The 24,359-nt window shown below is 42.1% G+C and overlaps 1 protein-coding gene across 1 annotated transcript in view; it reads right to left on the bottom strand.

Moving 5' to 3' along the window:
• Positions 1-11,691, bottom strand: part of Grb14 (growth factor receptor bound protein 14) — a 117,146-nt gene extending 105,455 nt beyond the window's left edge. Inside the window, exons 1-2 of the mRNA XM_021185074.3 lie at positions 11,349-11,691; positions 9,964-10,096 (exon numbers count right to left, since the gene is read on the bottom strand). Coding sequence (XP_021040733.1) covers positions 9,964-10,096; positions 11,349-11,533 — 318 coding nt within the window. The 5' untranslated portion in view covers positions 11,534-11,691. The remainder of the gene's footprint in view (positions 1-9,963; positions 10,097-11,348) is intronic.
• Between the last annotated feature and the right edge of the window lie 12,668 nt (positions 11,692-24,359).

Below are 24,359 nucleotides of genomic sequence, written 5' to 3'. Positions count from 1 at the left end.
TGGATGGAAAACAATAAATAGATCAAACAGATAAAAAAAAGAAAGATAAGTAGGGTCATGAAAGTACAGTCAAGAAACCAAACTGAGAAATGTAAAGGAATGGGAAAATAAGAAAGAGGAGGAAGAGGAAGAAGAAGAAGAAGAAGAATGAAAGCCATGTCATGCACACAGCTGCCAAAGAGGGATGGAGATGGTATATTATGCCAACGCCTAAATGGGTAGCATTGGCTCTATACAGACTAGGGGAGAGTCTCCAAGCACAGAAAGCAGTCCCTGAGACAGAAGAAAGAAGTTTGCCCAGTTCACAACAGAGGAGAGGGCAGGCCTCACATGCACTCTACTAAGCAAAAGGTAAAGTGAACATGAGGTAAGAGAGCTACAAGAGCCATGAGAAGAGAGCCACAAGACAGGACCAACCACATGAGTACCACAGGCCAAAGGAAGACATGTTATCTTTAAGTGATCAAAACTTTTTCAACCGCAGAAAGACAGTGAAGTCCGTTTTTGTTTTGTCTTTCTATAAACGTTTTGTGTGTTTACTTAAGGTCCTAGGCTTTGTTTACACGTGTCAGTAGCCTATCTGGATCCTTTTTTTTTTTTTTTCTTTTTTAAAGATTTATTTATTTATTTATTATTTATATGTAAGTACACTGTAACTGTCTTCAGACACACCAGAAGAGGGCATCAGATCTCATTACGGGTGGTTGTGAGCCACCATGTGGTTGCTGGGATTTGAACTTCGGACCTTCGGAATAGCAGTCGGGTGCTCTTACCCACTGAGCCATCTCACCAGCCCCTGGATCCTTTTGTCTTTGCAATATCCTCGCCTGTATTTTTTTTAAGTGCCTAGTAACAAATACAGAGGGAAATGGATCAAGATAGACTATTATAGAACCAGGGCCATTTTATGGTCTGTGTAGGTAGCTTAAACTAAGATGGTAAAGGCAGAGACAACAGGAATTTATGTAGGTTCTGGTCTGTTTTGTTCAAGGGGCTAGCCAGCAATAATTAAGAAAGGAAAGTGGTCTCCTCGGTTTTTGCCTTTAACAACCAAATAAGTGCTTGGAGGGTGGAACAGAAGGAATTTGAAGAAGAATGTGGGCCACAGCCAATCCACACCCAGGAAGCCAACTGGAGTTAAGTGCAGACTAGGCCTATGACAACCTCAAATGTTCCCACTTAAGCTCATGTCTTTCTCCCTCAGTTTAAGCACTTGGCTCAGCACTACAGCCCTCTGTCTCCCAGATGTGATGACCCCCTTGATAGTCAACTCTTGACTCGATGCACAATGTTTCCTTTAGCCAGGCCTTCCTATTCCTACTCTTTCCATGGCCGAGGATCTGCTCTTCCTTGACCCATCTCACCAGTGATGCATTCTTCATCCATAGAGGTGCAGTGACCATGAAAGAAGCTCAGAAAGGAGACTGAGGGACCATCTTGTGAGAAGATTAAGAAGACACTACACAGGAGTCATAGTGACTTAAGAGCCATAAGACTTACCTATCCTGGGACCAGAATAAGATGGAAGAGCTCCAAGACCTAGGAAGTGTTGGCAGTGGTCTGATACTGTGTTTATGAGAAGCAGTAGGATGGTATTATAACACAGGCATGCTGCTCCCCACACTAAAACCTTTTAATCACCATACATTGACTTGTACCATCCCACACATACAAAACTAAGCGTGCTGCCCAGAATGGTGTAAGTCCACTATGCTCTCCAGTTAACAGGGATCCAAAGGCCACCATATGCAACATTTCATCTATGAAATAAAGTACGTGGATAACTGCACTTTACTAATGACTTTTGGGAATAGAGACATCTATGAACAAACTAGGGACCTCAAGTCTCCCGTTTGTATTTATTGTTCTTGTGGCTTTGAAAAGTATTAAATATGAGACTGCAAGAAAGCCTGTGAGGCAAGGGAGTCTCTCTTTGTCTTCCTTCTCACATCATTGCTAAGTTAACCCAGAATCCTTCTTTCTGTCCCTTTGCCAGGGCAAAAGCCTATGATCACTTCCTAGGTTCTCCCTTGATCTGTCCTTTAAGTTCATAAAGAAAATCCCTCTGTGTGTTAATCTCTTAATTAAATACATAGGCATTATTTACACAATAGAATGTATTACTGTGCCATACAAATTAGCATTTTCTGCACAGAAAACCATGAAAGTCTGAGGAATTGTTTTATTAAGATACATATTTATACTGAACAATGAATGACTTCAATTTTCCCTCTCCTGATAGAACATAATCTATACCCTGAGGGAAAAAACAAAACAAAACAAACAAACAAACAAAAAACCAAAGCAAAAGCCAAGCTTTTAGAAAGTGGAAAATAAAAATGGGCTGCAGATGTGCCTTCAAGATTAGACAAGCATTGGAAGTAGTCTTTAAACTAGAATCCTCTGAGGTAGGTAGTGTGCCAGGAGCCCTGTAGACGGTGAAGAGACAGCCATCTTCTGCTTCGCACAAAGGCAACTTACACAAGGAGGAGATGAGCCTGAGTGGATAGCGCCCATCATCAGAGGCCAGGGTACCTCCTAAGCTCAAGACAGTGGCCTCTGAAGCCGATCTGCTCAGAAGAAAAGTGGCATGAACTGAAACCACTGCTTAGTGAACAGGCTTCATGTAAAATGCATGTATTCAAAGCAAACAACTGGCCAGTGAGAAGCACACACCAAGTCAGACAGCAGATTAGCAGTCACCACCTGTCATGCATGTCTATTAATGGTGTACCATGGTGTGCTCTCAACCACACACTCTGGTACAGCTCTTTTTTATACCTGAAGTTGTTGGGTTTTCTCTCTATTCCACACCTACTGAGCCTTTTGGAAGAACCTCCCACACACTAGCTGAGCAGGTAGTGGGATCTAGGGCCCTCTGCCCCCTTGATGACAACTGTTTCAAAGCTGAATATACAGACTCTTGACAGTTCTTACATACTGAACCACCACTAAGAGAGCCAAGGGACAGCCACTGGTGAACAAAAATACAGAATGTAAGAGGACAAAGTGAAGTTGTAAGAAGCCCAAGCTAGTTGATGCGTCTGTAGGAGGAAAGAGAGAGAACTTGGTGGCCCTGTTTATTATATGTTTTTTTTTCCCCTGACTTTTTACTTTGCCATTCCAATTTCTCATGAGACCATTGAACTTTTGTTCTTTGGATACTAAAACATAACTTTACAGGCCAGTTCATGTGAGGTTCTGTTTCCCCTAATCAATACATGGCTAAGGTATCAACCAAAGTCCATTGGCAGCATCCCCACCTTCTCTCAACGGAAGAGCTTTTTACACAGTTTTCCAAAGGCATATTGACAGAGTCTAAAAGTGGCAGGGAGGAAAATAGCTGATTTTGTGCACCCAGCAGAGGAAATGTGTAAAGAGTTCATTTCCCCTTGTCCTTCTTGGGGACATTATTCTTCAAGAACGTCTGTAAGTAGGCCAAGTTCTTCATGAAAAGTGTTTTTGTGAGCACCTATAGAGAAGCCTGGGCCCTTAGAGCCTGCTTTAATGGTGCTCCAAAGATCTTCACCCTCTTATATTCTCCAAAATAACAATGATATTCATCAAGTAGCAGCATTCAAGAGGAGCAAATGGCTGTTACAGAGACAGTTTCATTTGGCACTCTAATAATAAAACAAGTATTGTTTCTATTATTCTTTCTGCATGTGTGTGTGTGTGTGTGTTTCATTTCACATTATATGGAATTTTGTAGAATAGCTTGGGGACCTAAATGCAATTTCTGATGTTGTTTTCATCTGAAGATGAATTCGAACTTTCAAAGGGCTAATTCTTCGACATTTGAAGTATAATCAATACACAATGTGATGATTTCATGTATTGTTTCAACTGAGGAAATTTGATTATAAGTGGTTTCAGATGATATCAAGGAATTATACTTGTTAGGAAACAATACTATTCAGGTTATAGCTCTTCAATGTATTTTTCAGGGCTCACAGATAAAAACCAGGTCGGGCTATGATGACAGAATTCCTGAGATTAACTCCCAAATATTCCCACAAAGAAAATCATATTTTCTTAAAAGAATAGACGAAGTAAATCGAGGAAAATCGTGATAACCACTAAGCCTCGGAACTAAGAGCATGAGGGTAGAATTTCTTTCTATTTCTATGCATGCTAGAGAAATGGATATAGGAAAGTATACATATATATGTGTGTGTGTGTGTGTGTGTGTGTGTGTATACTACACTGGACCACACATACAGACTTAACACGTACATGATGGGATAATTACTGGCATTACAATGACATCAAAAGGCGTTTAATTTGGAGACAGAGATCTAATTATCTTTTTAAATGTTGTTAACACAGTAGAGGAAATCCAAGCCGATGAGTATGGAAAACTAGTAACTTAAGTATTCAGGAGACATTCCTGGTTTTCCAGAGATATATTTTAGAAAGCTGCAGGGGCCAAGGGTTGTGGTCCTCATCATTACTCCTATCTCTCAGGAGGCATGGGCAGGTAGATCTCTGTGGATTTAATGCCAGGGTTTTCTACATAGTGAGTTCCAGGACAGCCTGGCCTATAGAATGAGATCCTGACTCAAAAAAGGAAAGGAAAGCAGGAAAGCAGAAAAGGAGGGAGGGAGGGAGGGAGGGAGGGAGGGAGGGAGGGAGGGAGGGAGGGAGGGAGGGAGGGAGGGAGGGAAAAATGTTATAGAACAAACAAGAAACAGTATGATGAGCCACAAAGCACATAAAGATAGTATTTTTTAGATGCACTATGCATTCCTGGTCTGGAGCTAACAATCCTTCTTACTTCTCCCCCTAAGTTCTAGATTGACAAGTCAGACTACCAGGACCAACTACTGCACTCTAATACTATCCTGGGATATTTACCCAGGGCCATAAACAGCATATGAAAGTTGGTTACTAACAATACTAACAGATATGTGTTTGAACAGGCTAGCTGTTTAAATTATCCCTTCCTTTAAAATTTGTGACCTAGAAAAGTTACACTCAAAATAATTTTTATTATGTAAAGAAATGTCATTTCTAATTTATGATAGAAATTTGCTAGGGAATTTAATGTAGCTAATTATTTGATTAATTTTTTTCTATCAAATTTGGGAGAGCAAAGCCATAAAGGAAAACCATAGAGCTGTAATTCAGAAAAGGGAGAAAAGGAGAGAGAAATGCCACGTCCTTAGATGAAGATGAAGACAGTCCCAGCATTAGTCAGACCCACCATGCTGTTTTATGGATGGGCTACAGAATGTTTGTAAGAGTTTATGGCTTACACTAGTTATGCTGTCCTTTCTGTGTTTGGACATTATATCTTTTTGAAAAATATGCTCCTATCAAATCCTCAAGACTGCAAATGCCAAGTCTCAGTTACATCACTGTGAAGCACCTAGAAGCGCTTAGACACGATTTACAGATCTGTGGAAGTAGGGCAGTGGATGATGTCAAGCCTCTCTCTCTCTCAACTCCAGCGTTCAATGACACAGTTTTTCACTAGGTTCAATTTCTAAAATGTCCAGGCACTTTATTCTGCATCCTAGACAGTCCCAGAGGCAACTGACCAGAACCTACACACAAGCTGTGTCTAGGCTCAAAAATTATCTAAGGCCTAGAAAACAAGACAAGAAATGATTCTTCAATGAGAACTAAAACCTTTTTTTTTCTTATTCTTCAAGTAATGGGTCTTTAAAAATCTGGTAGTAAAGAATAATTTCCTAGCAAATTTTTGTTATAAATTAAAAATGACATTTCTTCACATAATGAAAGTTATTTGTGATGTAATTTTCTAGATCACAGATTTTTAAAGGAAGGGATAATTTAAATAGCTATTATTGTCAGAAACAAAGAAATCGCCTTACAATTTCACATGATGAACATAAGAGACAGAAAAAGAGAGAGAGAGAGAGAGAGAGAGAGAGAGAGAGAATAAAGAAGCAGTTTTCATCCTAGCTCCCCTATAATAACACTAAAACCACACAGAACTACTCAATTTGGCATATCTTACTTGCAAAAGAGACAAAGCCCACCCTATTGTGGTATATTGTGCAATATACCAACCACACATCACAGAAGCATCTCAAGATGCTTTCAAAAGCATACTTGTGGCCTGGAAAGTGATTTTGACTGCGGCTTTGAAAGGTCAAATGAAATTTAACATTTTTAGACTGGATTCCCTCAAAGTTTCTGGGCATTCATTTGTTAATAACAAGTAGACATTCTTTACTTTTCCCGGGGAGATAAAAGAATTTTCTAGCAAGTCTGGAATGACTTAACAAGTACCAAAGACTATAAAAAAATTTTTTTTAAAGGAGTAATATTTTCTCTAGCTCCTCCATTGGGGGCCCTGTGATCCATCCAATAGCTGACTGTGAGCATCCTAGAGAAAGTACCCAAGAAGCTAAAGGGATCTGCAATCCTATAGGTGGAACAACAATATGAACTAACCAGTACCCCCCTGGAGCTCGTGTCTCTAGCTGCATATGTATCAGAAGATGGCCTAGTTGGCCATCGGTGGAAATAGAGGCCCATTAGTTGTGCAAACTTTATTTGCCCCAGTACAGGGGAACGCCAGGGCCAAGAAGTGGGAGTGGGTGGGTGAGGGAATGGGTGGGTGAGGGAGTGGGTGGGTGAGGGAGTGGGTGGGTGAGGGAGTGGGTGGGTGAGCGTGTGAGGGACTTTTGGGATAGCATTGGAAATGTAAATGAAATAAATACCCAATTTTTAAAAAAAGTTTAAAAAAGGAGTAATATTGTTATGTTTCATCCATAAGTAATTGAGAGGTGCAATGTAGTCATTTAGCATCATACACATCATCTCAACCAAAAGCTGCAGGTATTGACACCAGAGGTACTATCTTGTAGTAAGGGCGTAGGCGCATGCATGTGTTTGACAAAGGTACTAAGCCTAGGGAAATTGCTGAGGTGGAGAGCCATGAGTTCTCAAAGCCTTCTCATCCCAAACAACTGAGAATGCATAAAGTAATTAAAAGAATCAATTCTCCATGCAACATCTAGGTGAATTAAAAAGAGAAACGAAAAAAGGGAAAACGAACCTTCTTCCTCAACAGTGGGAGGTGAGGTAGGACACCCCTCAAGGACTGGACCCAGCAAGTCAGCTAAATCTAGCTCATAAGTAGGCCCAGCTGCCTGTGAGTGTGTACCCTGTTCTCTGTCAGGCTAGATACAGGCTGCAAGGGCAGAGAGGAAACCTGCTGGAGTGAGCGACACACGTCATCTTTTCCCTACTTTGGAACTTCCGAATGTGAAACCCACTGCCCTTTGCTGGACTGCCTGCCTCCACCTGGATCTGAGACCTAACTTAATCTTGTTGTCTTCAAATCTCGGTCTCTTTCCCTTTGCTGTGATAAAATAGTGTAACAAAAGCCACTTAAGAAGGAAAAGGTTGATTTCAGATAACAATTCCACATTACAGTCCATCATTGCCAGGGAAATCACAGGGACCAGGCTTGAAGTAGTTGGTCCCATTGCATCCGTGAGAAAGAGATTGATGGATGAATGCGTGCTCAACTTACTCACTTTCTCCATCTTCCCCAGGCCAGGATTTCTGCCCAGAGACCAGCTCCACCCCCACTTCCCACTTCAATTAGACCAAATCAAGATGATCCTGCAGCCCATCTAGATTTTGTCAAGTTGAGCCTGTTAGCATAAACACACTAATATCTAGTCTCCCTTTGTATCCTCAATCCAGCCTGCTCTACTAGTATTTCTTTTACTCAGAAGTACCCTGTGTTTATTCACAAAATAAAGCCTTACCAGATCACTTTTTCACATACCCTTGGTTTGCCAACCATTCTTTGTCAAGGGGAGAGGAGGAAGGGGAGGGGGGACCTCTGCCTAACTAGGTGTCTACTGTCTAGAATAATGTGAGAAATCTGTGGCCCAAAGAAATTGTTAAAAATTCCCCCAACTGAGCATTAAGCCAACATCATTCATATTCTTGCCCACTCAGAATGAGAGACACAACCATACAAAGCCCACAGTTAAATCTGCCATCCCTAACTCCATACCCAAACTCTGGTGCTTGGATATTTCAGAAAAGCTATGTGCAACCGTACAAAAAGACTTTAAAAATCTCACTCTGATGAAAAGGTTTTTTTTTTAGAATGGATCCTCTTAATCTCTCTCAATCCACTATCAGGTTCCAATCTTGTCCCCCAAAATGTGTGTATACCAGACAGCGATGAAAATTACATCTCCAAACATCATCATAGTCAGACATTGTAATTTGCATTTGTAAAATTGGGGACAGTTAGCTCCCTGGAACTCAGTGGGCAGACAGTCTGGCAAAACTGGTGAGTTTCAGGTTCAGTGAGAGATATTGTCTTAAAGAATAAGGTTGGGGCAAGAATAACAAGATGGGTGAATTCTGATGGCATGAATTTGATCCCCAGCCCCCATGGAAGTAGATGATAATTCTGAAAGCTGCCCTCTAAACTCCACATGAAAATGAATGTAAGCCCATGAATAAATAAGTAAATAAATGTAAAAAACATGGCAGGGAGTATTTGAAAAAGACACTTGCCATTGACTTCTGGTCTCTAAACCACACATGACACAGTGCTTGTACACCTGTGAAACTCCTGCATACATACTTCCTACTGTTATCTATTTCTGCATGGTAATAAGCATGCCTGCTCCCCAAAGTATTTCCTCCCTTCCCCTAAGTAAAACTACATCACTGAACCAATCAGAGGTTAATATATTAAAATTCTCCTTCTTATACACACGCATATGTGTGTATGTGATATATATATATATATATATATATATATATATATATATATATATATCACATACAGGTAAATATATATATATATATTTACCTGTCTCCTCCCCTCACCTCACCACGGTTCTCTGAGTGTTAAAGTTTCCTCTCCCTACCTCCAAAAAACCCCGAAAACACCAAAAGAGAGAGGGAGAGAGAGAGAGAGATGGTTTTTGACAAGTGAAGCTATTCTTTATTTTGTTAATTCAAAACTGGAATAAGTCCATGAGAAAAGATGAATAATTCTAGGATGTGTTGCTTTTTCACTCCTAAAATGTATAGTTATGAAATATCATCTCTTGGTAGCTTGGACTTTTCTATCTGATTGGTGTAAGTCAGTCTCAAACAAGAAAGAAGACCATAAAAACAAAATCCATTTTATCATGACTTCCAAGCCAAATGCCTTCTGCAGCTGGAACCTCCAAAACATAAAATTTACTGAAAAGTATTTTGAGCTGCAAACTCCAATTACCTCATGTAGATTCCTTTTTTAAAAAATTATGGTGTGTGTGCGTGCATGCATGGGCTGGTGCGTGTGTGTGTGTGTGTGTGTGTGTGTGTGTGCGCGCGCACGTGCATGTACATATTCATGCCCCAGAACCCATGCAGAAGTTTGAAGACAACTTTTGGGAGTAAGTTATTTCCTTCTACTTGTTGGATCTCAGTAGTCTCTAACTCAGGTCCTCCAGCTTAGTAGCAAATGCCCTCACCTACTGAGCCATTGCTCTTGGTCCCTGTCAGGTTCTCTACAGCACTTTCCTTTGGTAAAAGAGGCTAGCCTTATGTGAAATGTGTATAAGGAAAGACACCATTAAATAGCAAACAAAGAGCAGATCCCCTTCTCACCTGATACTATAGTCCCGCCCCTTCCAATTAAGACTGGTGTGAAATCGATGCCTGTTGTCTGATAGGCAGTCAGGACAGGTGCACTCTCAACCCTATTCTCTCCCAAGAACCCAAGAGGGAACGTTTGATATTCCCACTACACAGCTGAGGAAACTGAATCCCAGAAGGAACATCATCACAAGAGCCCCTTTCAGTCAAGGGCCAAGCAAATTCTCGTTTGATGCTTTGTTTTGTTTTGTTTTGTTTTGTTTTGTTTTGTTTTGTTTTGTTTTGTTTTTGCAAAACTCTTGAAGTCTGTGTGGGCACAAGCTTTGGAAGACCTGGGGGTTTCACAGGTTTGGAGGTGCATACCTGCTTCTTCCTTGAATTGGCTCTGGGAAACAGGCCTGCTGACAGCACAGATGTAAGCGGAGAGCAGCAGAGCTCAGGAAAGGGGTTGGGAATGGGTGGCTTTTCCAGAACATCCAGATCTTTCGTTTTTCTCCTACACCAAGAGAACATAGGACGTCATTTACATAAAACAGAATAGGAAATGTAATTGCTGTCAGGGGAAAGAGCATTGCTCAGGCTAATGTGTACCGCTTGGTGACAAGGCTAACACTCTATAAGTAGGTGTACAGGAAAGAGCAAGGATGTCCTGCCCATAGGTCAAAAATAAAATATGCCAATTACCACAATAATTCTATACCACCTCCCCCACCCCACCTCACAGAAAAAGAAAAGAAAAGAAAAAGAAGAAGAAAAACCTCACGAGGCATTGACACTCCATTTCCTGTACTTAGGGCTTTCCTGAACACCAACACAGGCTACATCATGATTTATGCAAACATTACCCAGGGGAGTGTGCCATTTCCTGGCGCCTATTAAATTGACAAAATCTGTAAGTTACATCCAGTAAACTCATCCCCAGGATTTCTTTTTTTTTTTTTTTACTCATCACTGCTGGAAGTTATGATTTATTAAATATAGATGTGGTTCATCTCACTTCGAATTTCATTCACAATGTTGCCCACACACAGTCTGCTAATTTTTCAAGTGCTTATAGATAAAGAACACCAAAGCAGTCCTTCTGGGAAGGTAAGTCAATAGAATGTGTTAGCACGAATGTACGCTAGGCCACTGGGGAGTTATTTTAACTTGACTGAAGTCAGAGCGCTTTGCAAATCCTGACAAAGAAGCAGGAGTGGTATTTACATGTGTGACTGCAAAGAGCCACGGATTCTTAAGCTCTTCTCGCCTTTTTCTTTCCTAAGTATGACAATTCCAAAGGCACTTAATGCTCATTGCTGAGACGAGAAACCTTGGAAAGCCGCTGCCCTTTCCTGTGGATCATAAAGAAGGCTCAAATGTCAACCCCTGCTCTGCCTCTCCCGGGTCCTTGGAAGACTCTATCTACGTGGGAGGTGAACACATTCAAGCTTGGATTTTTGAAGCCTATAGTGTAATAGGAAAAGGGCCACCCAGCAGCTGAATGTGGTCAGTCTGGAGTGGAGCCTTCTGGTTCACCCCAAAGGGCAAAGGTGAGACAGACAGCTCTCCACCACCCCGTGATGCTATTTATAACAGGGCACCTGGAGATCTTGATGCCCTCCTGACCCCGCGGGATCTGGCTCCAAGGGAATTGTCTTCAGACACTTTCCAAACTTGGTCGGGCTCTGGGCACACACTCACCCCTGGGCCGCCTCCATACCCCAAGAGCGGATTGCTGATCCGGACACCCCCACGAAGCTGCCTACCTGTCTATGGCACCGCGGAGGGTCGCATCGGAGGCGGGGGACAGCGCGTGCAGTCCGGGGACCTGCGCCGGGTCCTGGGCGTCTCCCTTGCCCTGGGCAACACGGCACACCTGCACTGCCAGCGGCGAATCCTGGGCGCCTGCCCGGCCCGCGGCGCTCTGCCCGTCTTGCAGGGACGTGGTCATGGTCGTAGGCCAGGGGTCTAGGGAGTCATGGACCGCGAGGCGAAAGCGACGAAGGGTTGGGGTCGAGCAGCACCGAGCGGTTGCAGGCAGCGAGCGCCTTGCAGGTGCGGTGGCAGGGCCGCCTGCGCTCACGGCCAGGGCGGCTGGGACGCGGTGGGGCGGGGAGCGGGGGAGGGGCGGGGGCGGAGGAGGAGGGTGGGGACGTAGAGGGTGGGGACCGGGAAGAGCGGTGCTGGGGGGCGGGGAGGATGGCGCGCCAGCCTGGCGGGCCCTGCGCGTGGCCCGGGCACTCGGGGGCGCTGGTGTCACTCTCCTGACGCGTGGGGACCTCGACCTCAGGCTCCCTAAGTCCCACCGTCGCTTTCCCAAGTGGGTGACCCAGCACAAGGCTGAATCTGGGAGTCCCGCGGGCCGAGTGCCACTCTGGGCTAGGAGGACCGACCTCCAACCTGCCTGGGTCCAGGCAGAACTGATCCTTAGACCCTTCCGGACCAGTAGGGCCACCGGAGATCACCTAAGCTGTGGCTTGATCAAGACAGACTCCACAGTACTGGCAAACCAGGGGGAAATCTTAGGGCAATGTATTCTCCAGTCCCGCCCCCCACCCCGCGCTCCCTCCCCCACCACCCCTTTCCTTTTCCTCCGTGGCAAGAGATGGAGTAAAGTGAGGAAAAATCAGGGTTGCTGTCTTAGAAAAACTCCTTTGAACTGGTGAGAATTCTCAGTAAAACCTGAATGAATCTCAAGGTGCCTGGGATTATTAATAGAGTTTTTTCCTTGTGTTTTTTTTTTCTTTTCCTTCTTTCTTTTCTTTTCTTTTTATTTATTTTTACTTATTTATTAATTAATTTTTTTGGTTTTCTGAGACCAGGGTCTCTCTGTGTAGCCCTGGCTGACCTGGAACTCACTCTGTAGACCAGGATGGCCTCGAACTCAGAAATCTGCCTGCCTCTGCCTCCCAGGTGCTGGGATTAAAGGTGTGTGCCACCACTGCTCAGCTCTTTTCTTTTTTTAATGAGAGCATCTTCCTCATATTTTCCACATTCTGCCTTGCTCTCCTAACTTTTCCATGAATCTACTACTTGCCTCACTTTATACATAAGAATATTGGGGTCCCTAAGCAACCCAGGGCAAGGCACTGCTTAGCTCTTAGTTAACAGATGCACTCAGGATTCATCCCATAAGCTTCCATGTCAACCTTGGCAATGAAACAGTAGTGGCATTGTGTTCTTCCAGGATGCAGCAACCATACCCTGAAATCCGGACTTCTGTCCTGCTTTTCATGAAGTATCCTACATCCTGTGCACCATCGAGGACTTTCAGAGAGTTTACACACTCTTTGTTCTCTGACCAACTTAGATATCATCTGGTCCTGGCACCTGTATCCCTAAGTCAACCTCCACCTCTTCTGTCCATGGCAAAATAAACATCCCTCCTGAAAAAGTGAGCCATCCTTGTTGTCCTGCCTCAGTATTTCCTCTATCAGAATGTCAGCCCCTAACTCTGATGGCAACTGGGGTTAAGATTGGCATGCTTCCTGCTTATAACCATTCCACGAACTGAGAACACTTGAGTCACAAAATAGGTAATAGTCAACTTCTTCATCTTCCTAAAGTCGAAATTAAGAATTAAAACAGCGTGAATGTCCATGGCTGTGTGGAAGCTGTGGTTTCCAGGAGGCCTTATAAAAGACAGTGGCCAACGCAGGACAAAAGAGTGGCTTCCCTGGGAGATAAAGCTAATACTAATGGTCTTAGCTAAAGCTTATCACGATACACGTGGGCTTTAAATGCATTTAATGGCAAAGCACTGGGTGGTGGTATGAATATGCTTGGCCCATAGAAAGTGGCAATATTAGGAGGTATGGCCTTGTTGGAATAGTTGTGGCCTTGCTGAAGGAAGTGTGTCTCTGTGTAAACGGGCTTTGAGGTCTCCATGTGCTCAAGTTCTGCCCAGCACAGAAGAGAGTCCCTTCCTGGCTTCCTCCAAGAAGACAGATCCCTCTGTCCTCCTTCAGATCCTTCCCCAGCACCATGTCTGCCTGGGCACTGTCATGTTTCCAGCCATGATGATAATGGACTGAAGCTTTGAAACTGTAAGCCAGCCCCAATGATATGTTCTCGTTTCTAAAAAGTTTCCTTGGCCATGGTGTCTCTTCTCAGCAATAAGACCCTAACTAAGACACACTGTTATATATTAAAGCTATTCCATCAGAATAAAAATGGACTGTGTGTTTATAGATATCTTGAAGGGGAAAAAAAAAAAACCTTTGCCATTATCATTGTCTTAATTTTACCCAAAGGCCTTGTAGCTGTTTCTCCTCTCTAAAAATAATAGAGTGTGAATATTGTCACAGCAGAGTTAATCAATGACTAAAGTTTGTCCCCTCCCAACACACACAAACAAACAAACACAATCACACACATATACTCACAAACAAATGCACTCTAGTACGCATGTATGTTCTCACACACATTTTCTCCTCTTCTTCCTCCTCTTCCTCCTCTTCCTCCTCCTCCTCCTCTTTCAGCAAGAGGGCAAAGACTATAGAGAAACTGTATATATGTCTTAATTCACTGGGAAGACTACTATCCAACAGTGAATTCTATTCAGCTTCCGAGGACATCTTCTTGACCTGAAGGAAAAGCCTTTGCTGATTCAAATGAGATTCCAAATATATGTCCCCTATCCATGTATCCTTATAATAGTAAAAATCAAAGAAAGGCCCAGGCTCTGTGAGCCTCCTGTAAGCCCCATGAGTAGAAATTATAAGGCCTTTACAAGGCATTACATGGGAAATGAGAAAGGGGAATAAATCTCTAAGAATAAGAGTCTAAATACACCGGGCGGTGGTGGTGCACACCTTTAATCCCAGCACCTGGAAGGCAGAGGCAGGCGGATTTCTGAGTTCGAGGCCAGCCTGGTCTACAAAGTGAGTTCCAGGACAGCCAGGGCTACACAGAGAAACCCTGTCTCAAAAGAGTCTAAATACTTTGTCTTGTATCAAATTAATTACTTACCACTAAGACCTTCTAAGTGGTAAGACCTTGAGTATTTGTACCAAGAGTTATCCAAATACATTTGAAGAAAAATGAAGTTGCTTTCATTTCTAAGATTGCAAGAAATTATTCTAAACAAAGGACGGACTATGTGTTATAAAGGTTATAGGACACAGCCAGACATACACAGAGAGATTTTTCCACAAAGGGAAAAATGGGGGGGGGGTATTATAGGTTTTTTTTCTCCCTATAACTGACAAAGTTCTCTGAAACAATACAGCAGATATGTTGGTACCAGAATGTCTGATCTGGGTGTTTGGGCTCTTTGGATTTGAACCTGTCAACTTGAGAGGCAGGAGTCTGCCCAGTTCCTTCCCCACTGGGGCCTTTTCTTCCTTTTTACAATCCCTATCCTGCCTCCCACATGTCCTGTGCTGAGGAACCCCAGCCATCTTCCACCTTGTTCCTCATTCTCCTGTCTCTTTCTGCTCATCGATCCTTTACATAGGGGAAGACCATACAGTCCCAGAAAAGAAATACACCCTAACAGTGCACCAAATGCCGCCCCCATGCTCCCCCCCCACCACCAGCTTTCTCCTATCAGGATTGCCATGGCAACCAGTCCTGAGGTTTTGCTTTAACTAACTATCCCCACCTAAACATGCTCAGTTAGGTTGTTTGGGTTTGACCTTTATGCAGATGGGATCATTTTGCACTTGCTTCCATTCCATTAACATTGTGATGTTTCTCTATGTTTGCATGTAACTGTAGACTTGTACTTCTTTGCTAGGTAAATAGCACAATGTATACCACAATGTACACACGTAGGTTAATGCAGATAGGCATCTAGGCTCTCTGCAGTTTTGACATAATTAATAATACTACAGAGTTCATGTTGTACCCTGGGTGGGCATATGCAAACGTTCTGGGTGACAGTGGTACTTTGAGGACTTAGTATGTGAGGGTCAGCTTTAGTCAATACTGCCTGTTTCCAAAATCATTGCAAGAGTCGTCATCACTACCATACGCTTCACTGATTCTTCACAGCCCTCGACACAGGGTGGATTATCAGAATGTGCACAACAAACATACTCATGACTCTCGTAGCAATACTGGGGAGCAGAATTCAACTTAAAAAGTAATAGCACCTTCCCACCCTGTACACACATGCTCACAAGTGTGTTAATGGCAATAGGCAAAGACACCATGTTAGTGGTGTTGTTCATCTATCAGTCAGGAGCAGAACAGATGGCAGTCCTTTGTTCATCTAGCTTGGTGCCTGGCTTGGTGGCCAAAGCTGTTTTATGCCTAGGACACATAAAAATCAAAACAAAACAAGTCCACACAGTACAGTGTGGGGAGAGGAAGACAGAGACCTGCAGACCACAGACCTCCCCTCCAACACACAGCACAGCAGGCCACCCTCTTGCCGCAACAGACAGAGCCACTTGGCCAGCCTGCAGCAGGAGCCACTGCAAGGTGCGAGGATGTGGTGGTCAGACAGGAGAGGAAGAGAAGTGGAGCAGTTTGAGCTTTATGAAGAAAGACAGAACTGGATACTCAAGGGTGAAGAGAAGTAGCCTGTTGTAAGTGGCCAGCCCCACCACCTGGGGCCATGGTGAGGTCCCAGGCCAGGCTGCCACAGAGGACCATGGCTGGGTGTGTGGCCACACAGAAGCAGGGGTCACTGTCCATAGTTCATATTACCATGGAGAAGCTGCTGGGAGACACCTGAATGTCCAGGGGGTGTACAGAACTGACCCAGATCATCACTGGCTGGAGCACTCTGGAGGGCTGGCCCCATCTCTTACCTGCAACAGCACCCCAGAGAGAGGGCCGGGAGCCTAACCCAGATAGCATAGTGGAGCTGGGCCAGGTGGTAGGGGTGAGGATGAGCTAACCCCAAGTGTAGGAGAGCTGATCCCACCACTTTTCTGCCGTGGGATGGCACAGGCTCAGAGGTGACACCTCTATCACCACCCTTTGCCACCTGCAGCAGTTGGTAGAGCTGGCCCTGGAGTCAAAAGAACAGGTGATGGCCCTGTCTCTCACTGGCTGCAGCAATTGGAGAGCAGGCCCTGCGCCTCTCCTGTGAAACACAGTGGAGCTAGCACTGATGGGAAAGGCATAGATAAGCCAGCTCTGAGGGTTTGACAGAGGGAAAGCTGGCCCAGCCCCTCTCTTGCTACAGCACTTGGGAGAGCAACCCTGAACCTTGACTAGGCAGCACGGTGGAGCTAGCCATAGAGACATAGGTGTTGATGAACCATCCCTGAGGGTGTGAGAGCAGGAGAGCTGACTCTGCCTGCTGCTGATGGTGGTATTGGGTGGCCTAGCTGGAGCAGTGCTGGAAAACTTGCCCTGATGGTGCAGAAAAGGGAGATCCAATAGGCTGACCACCTCAACATCCACCCGGGCTCAGATCCAGGCTTCCGAATTGGCCCACCTCAAAATCTATCATCTGCAAATGGATGGGACACATGAAAGGGTCATTGTTGCTGATCCAAAGTTGCAGGATCTCCATGAAACAGGGCAACAACAAGATAACAAGAAAGAAGCTCAGGAAGGATTCGATATTGATGGTGGCACAGAAGCCAGAGATCTCAAACCAAACCAATGATTGCAATGAACATGTGCAAGTGAAGATGTGTGGACAGAGGTGTATACTGTGGGACACACTGTGACACACCACAGCTTCCACTATGAGATGTTTTCTATGCTTTGTTGCTTTGCTTTTTGTTTGATGTGGTGTGTGTGTGTGTGTGTGTGTGTGTGTGTGTGTGTGTGTGTGTTTATTTTGAGGGGGATGTTGTAAGGGTGAAGGGCAGATATGAGAGGACAGAGAAATAAGGACTGGGGTGCATGATATGAGACCCACAAAGAATCAACAAAAAGGTTTTAAAAAGCATGCTACTGAATGACAGATTGGCATTTCTTGTACATAGTCAACTTAATTTAGCAGCTAACATGAGAAAAAAAAACTATTGAGGTTTTCTTGTGCTTATTTTCAATTTGGAATCAATTCAAAGATCTTTTGCAAATTTTAATCATTGGTTATTGTTTTTTTTTAATATTTTAATTGCTGTATTTATTTTATGTGCATGGGCATTTTGCCTGCATATACACACAGCCAGTGTGAGCCCAGTGCCCTCTGAGGTCAGAAGAGGGCGTCAGAACTCACTAATGATTGCGATCTACCATGTGGGAACCAAACCTGGTCCTCTGAAGAACAGCCAGGGATCTTGTCCACTGAGCCACTCTCCAGCCACAGTTGTCTCTTTAAAAACTCAATTATACATCTCTTTGTTTTTCAGTTTGCTAGCTCTTTGTTCCAAATTTTCAAAGTGTCTTCTTCCATCCTGGGCCTAACATGTTAGATCAGTGGTTCTCAACCTTACCAATGCAGTGGCCCTTTAACATAGTTCCTAGTGTTGTAGTGAGCCAACCATAAAATTAGTTTTGTTGCTACTTCATATCTATAATTTTGCTACTCTTAGGAATTATAAGTATCTGATATGCAACCCCTTTATGGTGGTTTGAATATGCTTGGCCCAGGGGGTGACACTATTAGGAGATGTGGCCCTGCTGGAGTAAGGTGTGACCTTGTTGAAGGAAGAGTAGGGGTGGCAGTGAGACCCTCCCCCTAACCATGTGGGAGCCAGTCTTTTCCTGATGGCCTTCAGATGAAGACGTAGAACTCTCAGCTCCTCCTGCACCATGTCTACTGGGATGTTGCCATGTTCCCACCTGGATGAAAATGGACTGAACCTCTGAACCTGTAATCCAGCTCCAATTAAATGTTGTCCTTATAAGAGTTGCCTTGGTCATGGTGTCTATCCACAGCAGTAAAACCCTTACTAAGAGACCCTGTGAAAGGGTGATTCAGCCCGCAAAGGGGACTGTAACCTCAAGTTGCTTTAGATCCATTCGACCATCTAGGTATCTCATGGTAAACAGAAGTTTTAAAATATAATAGCCAAATTAATCTATGTCATGATTACATTGTTTATATTTGGATAAAAAACTCACCCATATATTTCAGAAATCTATTGCTTAGCTCTGGCATTAAAATATGACATTTTACTCAGGTAAATTTTTTATTTTGTTTTTCATTTTAGTGTAAAGATGAGATAATATGGCAAGATTTTCTTCTCCTTTTTTTCCCCAATAACACAGTCACAGTCACATTCAATGGAAGAATCATCTTTCATTTCAAATTTAAATGCTTATCTATCCACAGATCTATTCTTCTATTTGCTTAGTTCTCAAATATGTCAATATCTTCATGTCCTGACTGCTAAGTTTTTTAAAAAAAATCTTATTAGCAATTATAGGAAAACTTTTTCATTTTGTTCTTTGTCAAAGATTGACTTAGTTTTAGATGAAATTCACTCCTTGAATTCTTAACAGGCCATTTGGGATTTTCATAAGATTGCATTTTGTCTTAGCTAGGGTTTTATTGCTGTGAAGAGACACCATGACCATGGCAAGTCTCATAACAGAAGGAATTTAATGGGTGTTTACTTACGATTCAGAAGTTTAGTCCATTATTATCATGATGGGAAACATGGCAGCAGGCAGGCAGACATCGTGCTAGAGAGGTAGCTGAGAGTTCTACAGTGACACATCCTAAATTGAGCACCTGAAATCTCAAAGTTGGCCCCCCAGTAACACACTTCCTCCAACAACATCATATCTACTCCAACAAAAACACACCTCCCAACAGTTGATGAAAATATGCACACAAAGTTAACAACCTTACAATTTTTTCTATGAAAAGTTTTAATAAATATCTCAATGTGGTTAGTAGCTCTATATGCATTCTGATCCTTATGCCAACAAATGGCATTTTCTAAGAATTTTTATCTAAATTTTTAATGCTTTAGCAGAAATTTATTTTTATTTTTCTTTGTGTGTGTGTGTGTGTGTGTGTGTGTGTGGTGTGTGTGTGGGGGGTGGGTGTGTGTGTGTGTGGTGTGTGTGGTGTGTGTTTGTGTGTGTGTGTGTGTGTGTGTGTGTGTGTGTTATGACTTGGTTCGTACATGCAGAGGCCAGAAAAAAGTGTCAGATCCCTTAGAACTAAAGTTACAGGTAACTGCGAGCCTTCAGTGGGAGGGTGGGGAGCTGAGTTTGGGTCCTCTGGAAGAGCATCCAGTAGTCTTAAGCTCTGAGTGCTTTTGCCAGCACTCCCTCCCCAAGTTATCTCTAATATCTGAAACATTTTGTGAATTGTCCCATTCCTAAATCCTAACAGTTGATATTGGTGCTTTCTATCTGGTTTTCCTAATTATATTCAAAACAATGATAAATTTGTAAGCTGTTTAGTGATTGCCTTCCTTGTGTGTTCAGTTCTACTGATGTCTTGTTTGTCTCTTATTTTCTTTGGCTTATTTCCTTCATTCCCCCTCTTTCTCCTTACCTCCCTCCATTTTTTATCTCCTTTTCCCTTCAGTACTAGAGGTAAAAACACCAGAACCCATGGAAGGTAAATACTCTACCGCTGACCTGTATCCTTAGTATCACCTGCCTTTTCTTTCTTTCTTTTTTTTTTCTTTTTTAGAACCTTGGTATTGGTATTTAACTCTCCAGGGATGACTGAGATTCTTCAAGCATTAATTCACTTTATTTCCATCATTATTCACATCAAAATATTGTAAAGTTTCTATTGTAGCTGACATTTCATTTGCTTTTCTTTTTAATAAAATAATTTAACTACATTCTTGTGATACAATATGATTCTATCCTTTGAAATGTTTTTGTTGTTTTTTTTCAAGACAGGATTTCTCTGTGTAGTCCTGGCTGTCCTAGAACTCACTCTGTAGACCAGGCTGGCCTCGAACTCAGAAATTCGCCTGCCTCTGCCTCCCAAGTGCTGGGATTAAAGGCATGCGCCACCATGCCTGGCTCCTTTGAAATGTATTAAAAGTTGATTTATGGTCCAGCTGTAGTTCATTTTTGTACATCTGTCTACCTGAAGTAGATAGGGAATGAAAAATTTTAAACATAAATAAACACAACTTACTCTTCATTTATAGAGTTTAATGTTCTCTGATATTTTGTTTGAAATATTTTTCCCCTGTTTATGAGTGAGATCAGCCTTCAATTCTTCTTTCTCATGTTTTCCTTCTGAGAGAATAACAGAATGGGAGACCATAAAGTTGGGGACTGTTCCAGGTCCATGCTACCATACAGGGCTATGTGTGGGTCCCTGGTCTTAGTGTGGTGAAGTCTGTGTTGAAGTCTGTGGTCTGAACTAACACCAAAGGCCACTGATTTTCTGCCATTGGTTGAATTATTGTTTTAAGTATTTGTCAATTAGACCAAATGTGTTACCTGTGTGTAAATTCTCTAAACTCTTTCTTTGTCTAATTTCCTGAGAGGTGTTGGATTAAAATTTCCTTGGAATTTTAGTATTTTGAATTGTCCTTCTCTATCCCTATGAATTTTTATCTTTGAGTCTTTGTTTATTATTAGCATGAGTCAGCTGGCATTTTATACTGCACCTTTTCCATGCTTTCAATTGTCAATATTCCTGTATTTCTACCTTCACTTAATTTTTAATTAATAAACAAAATTAATTAATTAATTAATTAATTATCTATTTATTCATTGAGATGGGCCTTATGTTTCCTAGCCTATCATAGAAGTTTCTATGTAGCTGAATATGACTTTGAACTTCTTTTTCTCCTATGTGCACCTCCCAAATGCTGGGATAGAAGGAAGGAATTCATGTATGCTAGGTAACTAAGCCATACCCTCAGCCTTGTATCTCTACATTTTAACAGTGTTTTCTTAAATGACTGGAGCTCTTTGCTTAGTTGGTTTTGTTTTCATTCAGATAATTTTCATTTTTTAATGAAAGCCTTTAAACATTTTGGATCAAATAGGTTATTTTTAAAAGTGTTAGGTCTTTGCCCCAATAACTCCATGTTCCTATTTCCTTTATTTCTCATTTGCTTTTGGATTGTTATTCTTCTATTCCTGACTCATTAGACATGTCTTTCATCCTCCTCTATCCTACCCCAAACCACAAAGAAGATCTACTTTGTGGGTAACATCCAAGTTCATTCTTTCACTCAAAACATGGCTTGGTTTGTCCAAGGGATGCCCATCATGACTCTGAACCATGAGAAGAGTATGTAGAGGTTTAATTTCTGAGACCTGTGCTAATAGTAAGTCTGGCTATTATAATGTCTGTGGGCACTGACACAGTAACTTTTTTTTTCTGTACGTACATAGTGGTTATATACTCATCAGCTGACAGTCATTTGGTTTGCTTACATTTTTCTGTTGGCAATTGTGAACAGTACTACAGAGAACATTTTTGTGCCTCTTTTACATATAAAGATGGATTTTACTTTTCTTTGCAATTGCTGGGTCCTGTGGTAACTCTGTGATTAATAACTTGAAAAGCTGCCAGACATTTCCCAAAATGTCTACACCATTCTAATTTCCCACTCATCAGTGCACGAGTGCTCTGATTTCTACAAATCTTAACCCTTACTATCTTTTTATTTCAACCAGTCCAGTAAGTAATAGGTTCTACTGTTAGATTTAATTTGTATTCATCACAAGGCCAATTATCTTAGTTACTCGTCTATTGCTTTGACCCAACAGCATGACCAAAGCGACTTTTTTAAAAAGACCTTTTAAACTGGGGGTAGGGTATCATTGCTTATAGCTTCAAAGGCTGTATCCATGAACATCATGGCATGGAGCAAGGCAGAAAGTAGACCGGTAGGGCTGTGTAATAGAAGCTAAAAGCTTCATCTGATCCACAACAGTGAGGCCAGGAGCCATCTAACTGAGAAACTTCAAAGTCTGTCTGTCCTCAGTGACACGCCTCCTTCAATAGAGCCACATTTCCTAATCTTTCCAGAACAGTTCCACCAACTGGGGACCAAGGATTCAAACATAAGAGTCTATGGAGCCAGGTGGTGGTGGCGCACGCCTTCAATCCCAACACTCGGGAGGCAGAGGAAGGCTGATTTCTGAGTTCAAGGCCAGCCTGGTCTACAAAGTGAATTCCAGGACAGCCAGGGCTACACAGAGAAACCCTGTCTCGAAAAACCAAAAAAAAAAAAAAAAAAAAAAAAAAAAAAGAGCCTATGGCCATTCTCCTTCAAACCACCATATTAATGATTTTAAGTACCTTTTTATGTGCCTACTTGAAACACATTTATGTGTTCTCTTTGGGAAATGTAAATTTAGACCCATTGCTCTTAGTTCTTACTTGTTTTGTTTGTTTGCTTGTTTGTTTGTTTGTTTTTTGCTATGTTTTCTTTCGGTATGGTGCTGAGGATAAAGCTTTGGCTTTTTACTTGATATGCAAACGCTTGGTCAGTGAGATATACCCACTTTATTTACTTGTTTTTAATTGAGCCATTTCCATTTCTATTGTGGGCATTAATCATCTTTTACATTGTCTACATGAAAGTTCTCTATCCAGTTTATGATTTGCAATTGTTCTTTTACATTTTTATGACATTTATGAATTACAGAAATTTTACTTTTGACAGAATTGATTGTTTTCTCTTGACAGTTATGGGTTTGGTAGCATATCAGAGAAGACTTCTTTCCACTCTTCCTAAGTCCCACAGATTTACACTTGTCTTTCTTCTAGGAGTTCTAGTTGCATTTCTTACTTTTAGGTCTTTCCTACTTTTTAAAGTTAACTTCTCTATATTATACAGTATGAAGAGCCAAACTTCATTATTTTGCATGCATATAGACAGCTTCCCCACCATCATTTATTGGAAAGCTTATTTATTGCATACTAATTCCATGACAGACAAGTCAAAAACCAATATGTACTTGCCATAAATACAAGGATTATTTATTTAATCTTAATTCTAATCCACTAATGCATATGTCTGTTTTATGTTAAACTGAATTCTTTATTAGCTTTATAGTAAGTTTTCAGTGTTTGGAGTCAAGAATTATGCACCCTCTAATTGTGTTCTTCCTTTCAAAGAATACTTAAGTGTTCCAGATCCTTTGAATTTTTCATGAAGTTCCAGATCAGTTATTCAATTAGCAGAAAGGAGTTAGCTGGTATTATGATAGGAATTGCATTAAATTTATAGTCCAAGTAGAACAGTATTTTCATTTTAGTAATATAATCTTTCAGTATTTAATCATGGAATCTATTTCATTCTTTAGGTATTATTTAGTTTCTTTCAACACTGTTTTGTAGTCTCCCATTTATAACACTACTTATTCACAAATATTTTTCCTTAAAGTATCATTAGAGATGGAATTGATTTTCCCTTGTTTTGTACATGTATGTGCATATATGTTCATGCATACAAGGTTTCACATGTAGAAGCACAAGTACATATATGTGTGCATGTCAAGCCCAGAGTTGGATGTGTCATGTAGCTATGGCCCTTCATTTAATTTTTTGCAACAGTATTTCTACTCAAACATAGAGCTCACTGACTTAGGCAAGATTAGCTTCCCAGAGAGATTCTGGATCCTCTTGGCTCTACCTCTCCAGTGCTGGCATTACAGGCAAGTGCCACATACTCTGCCCTTTTACAGAGGTGTTAGGGATCTGCATCAGGATTCTCATGATTGATAGTCAAGAATTTCAGCAAACCTTACAACTAGGCTCAACCCACCCCAAGACCACATTCTCAGCAAAGAGACTATTTGCTCCAGAGGGTCAGAAGGCAGGGATAAGGGGAAAGGGCAGGAGATAGATGAAGAGGGAGAAGGAGAAGGAAACTAGGGAGAGGGGAGAGGGGATAATGGAGAAGGGGAAGGGACATTTGTGGGGGAGGGGGTGAAAAAGAGAGGAGACAGGCTGGCCCCAGAGAGAAATG

Source organism: Mus caroli, unplaced genomic scaffold (assembly GCF_978045245.1).
Source record: "Mus caroli unplaced genomic scaffold, Mus_caroli_1 scaffold_2, whole genome shotgun sequence".
NCBI lineage: Eukaryota > Metazoa > Chordata > Mammalia > Rodentia > Muridae > Mus > Mus caroli.
The sequence above is the reverse complement of the archived record's forward strand: the minus strand, read 5'-3'. Positions and strand labels throughout refer to the sequence as shown.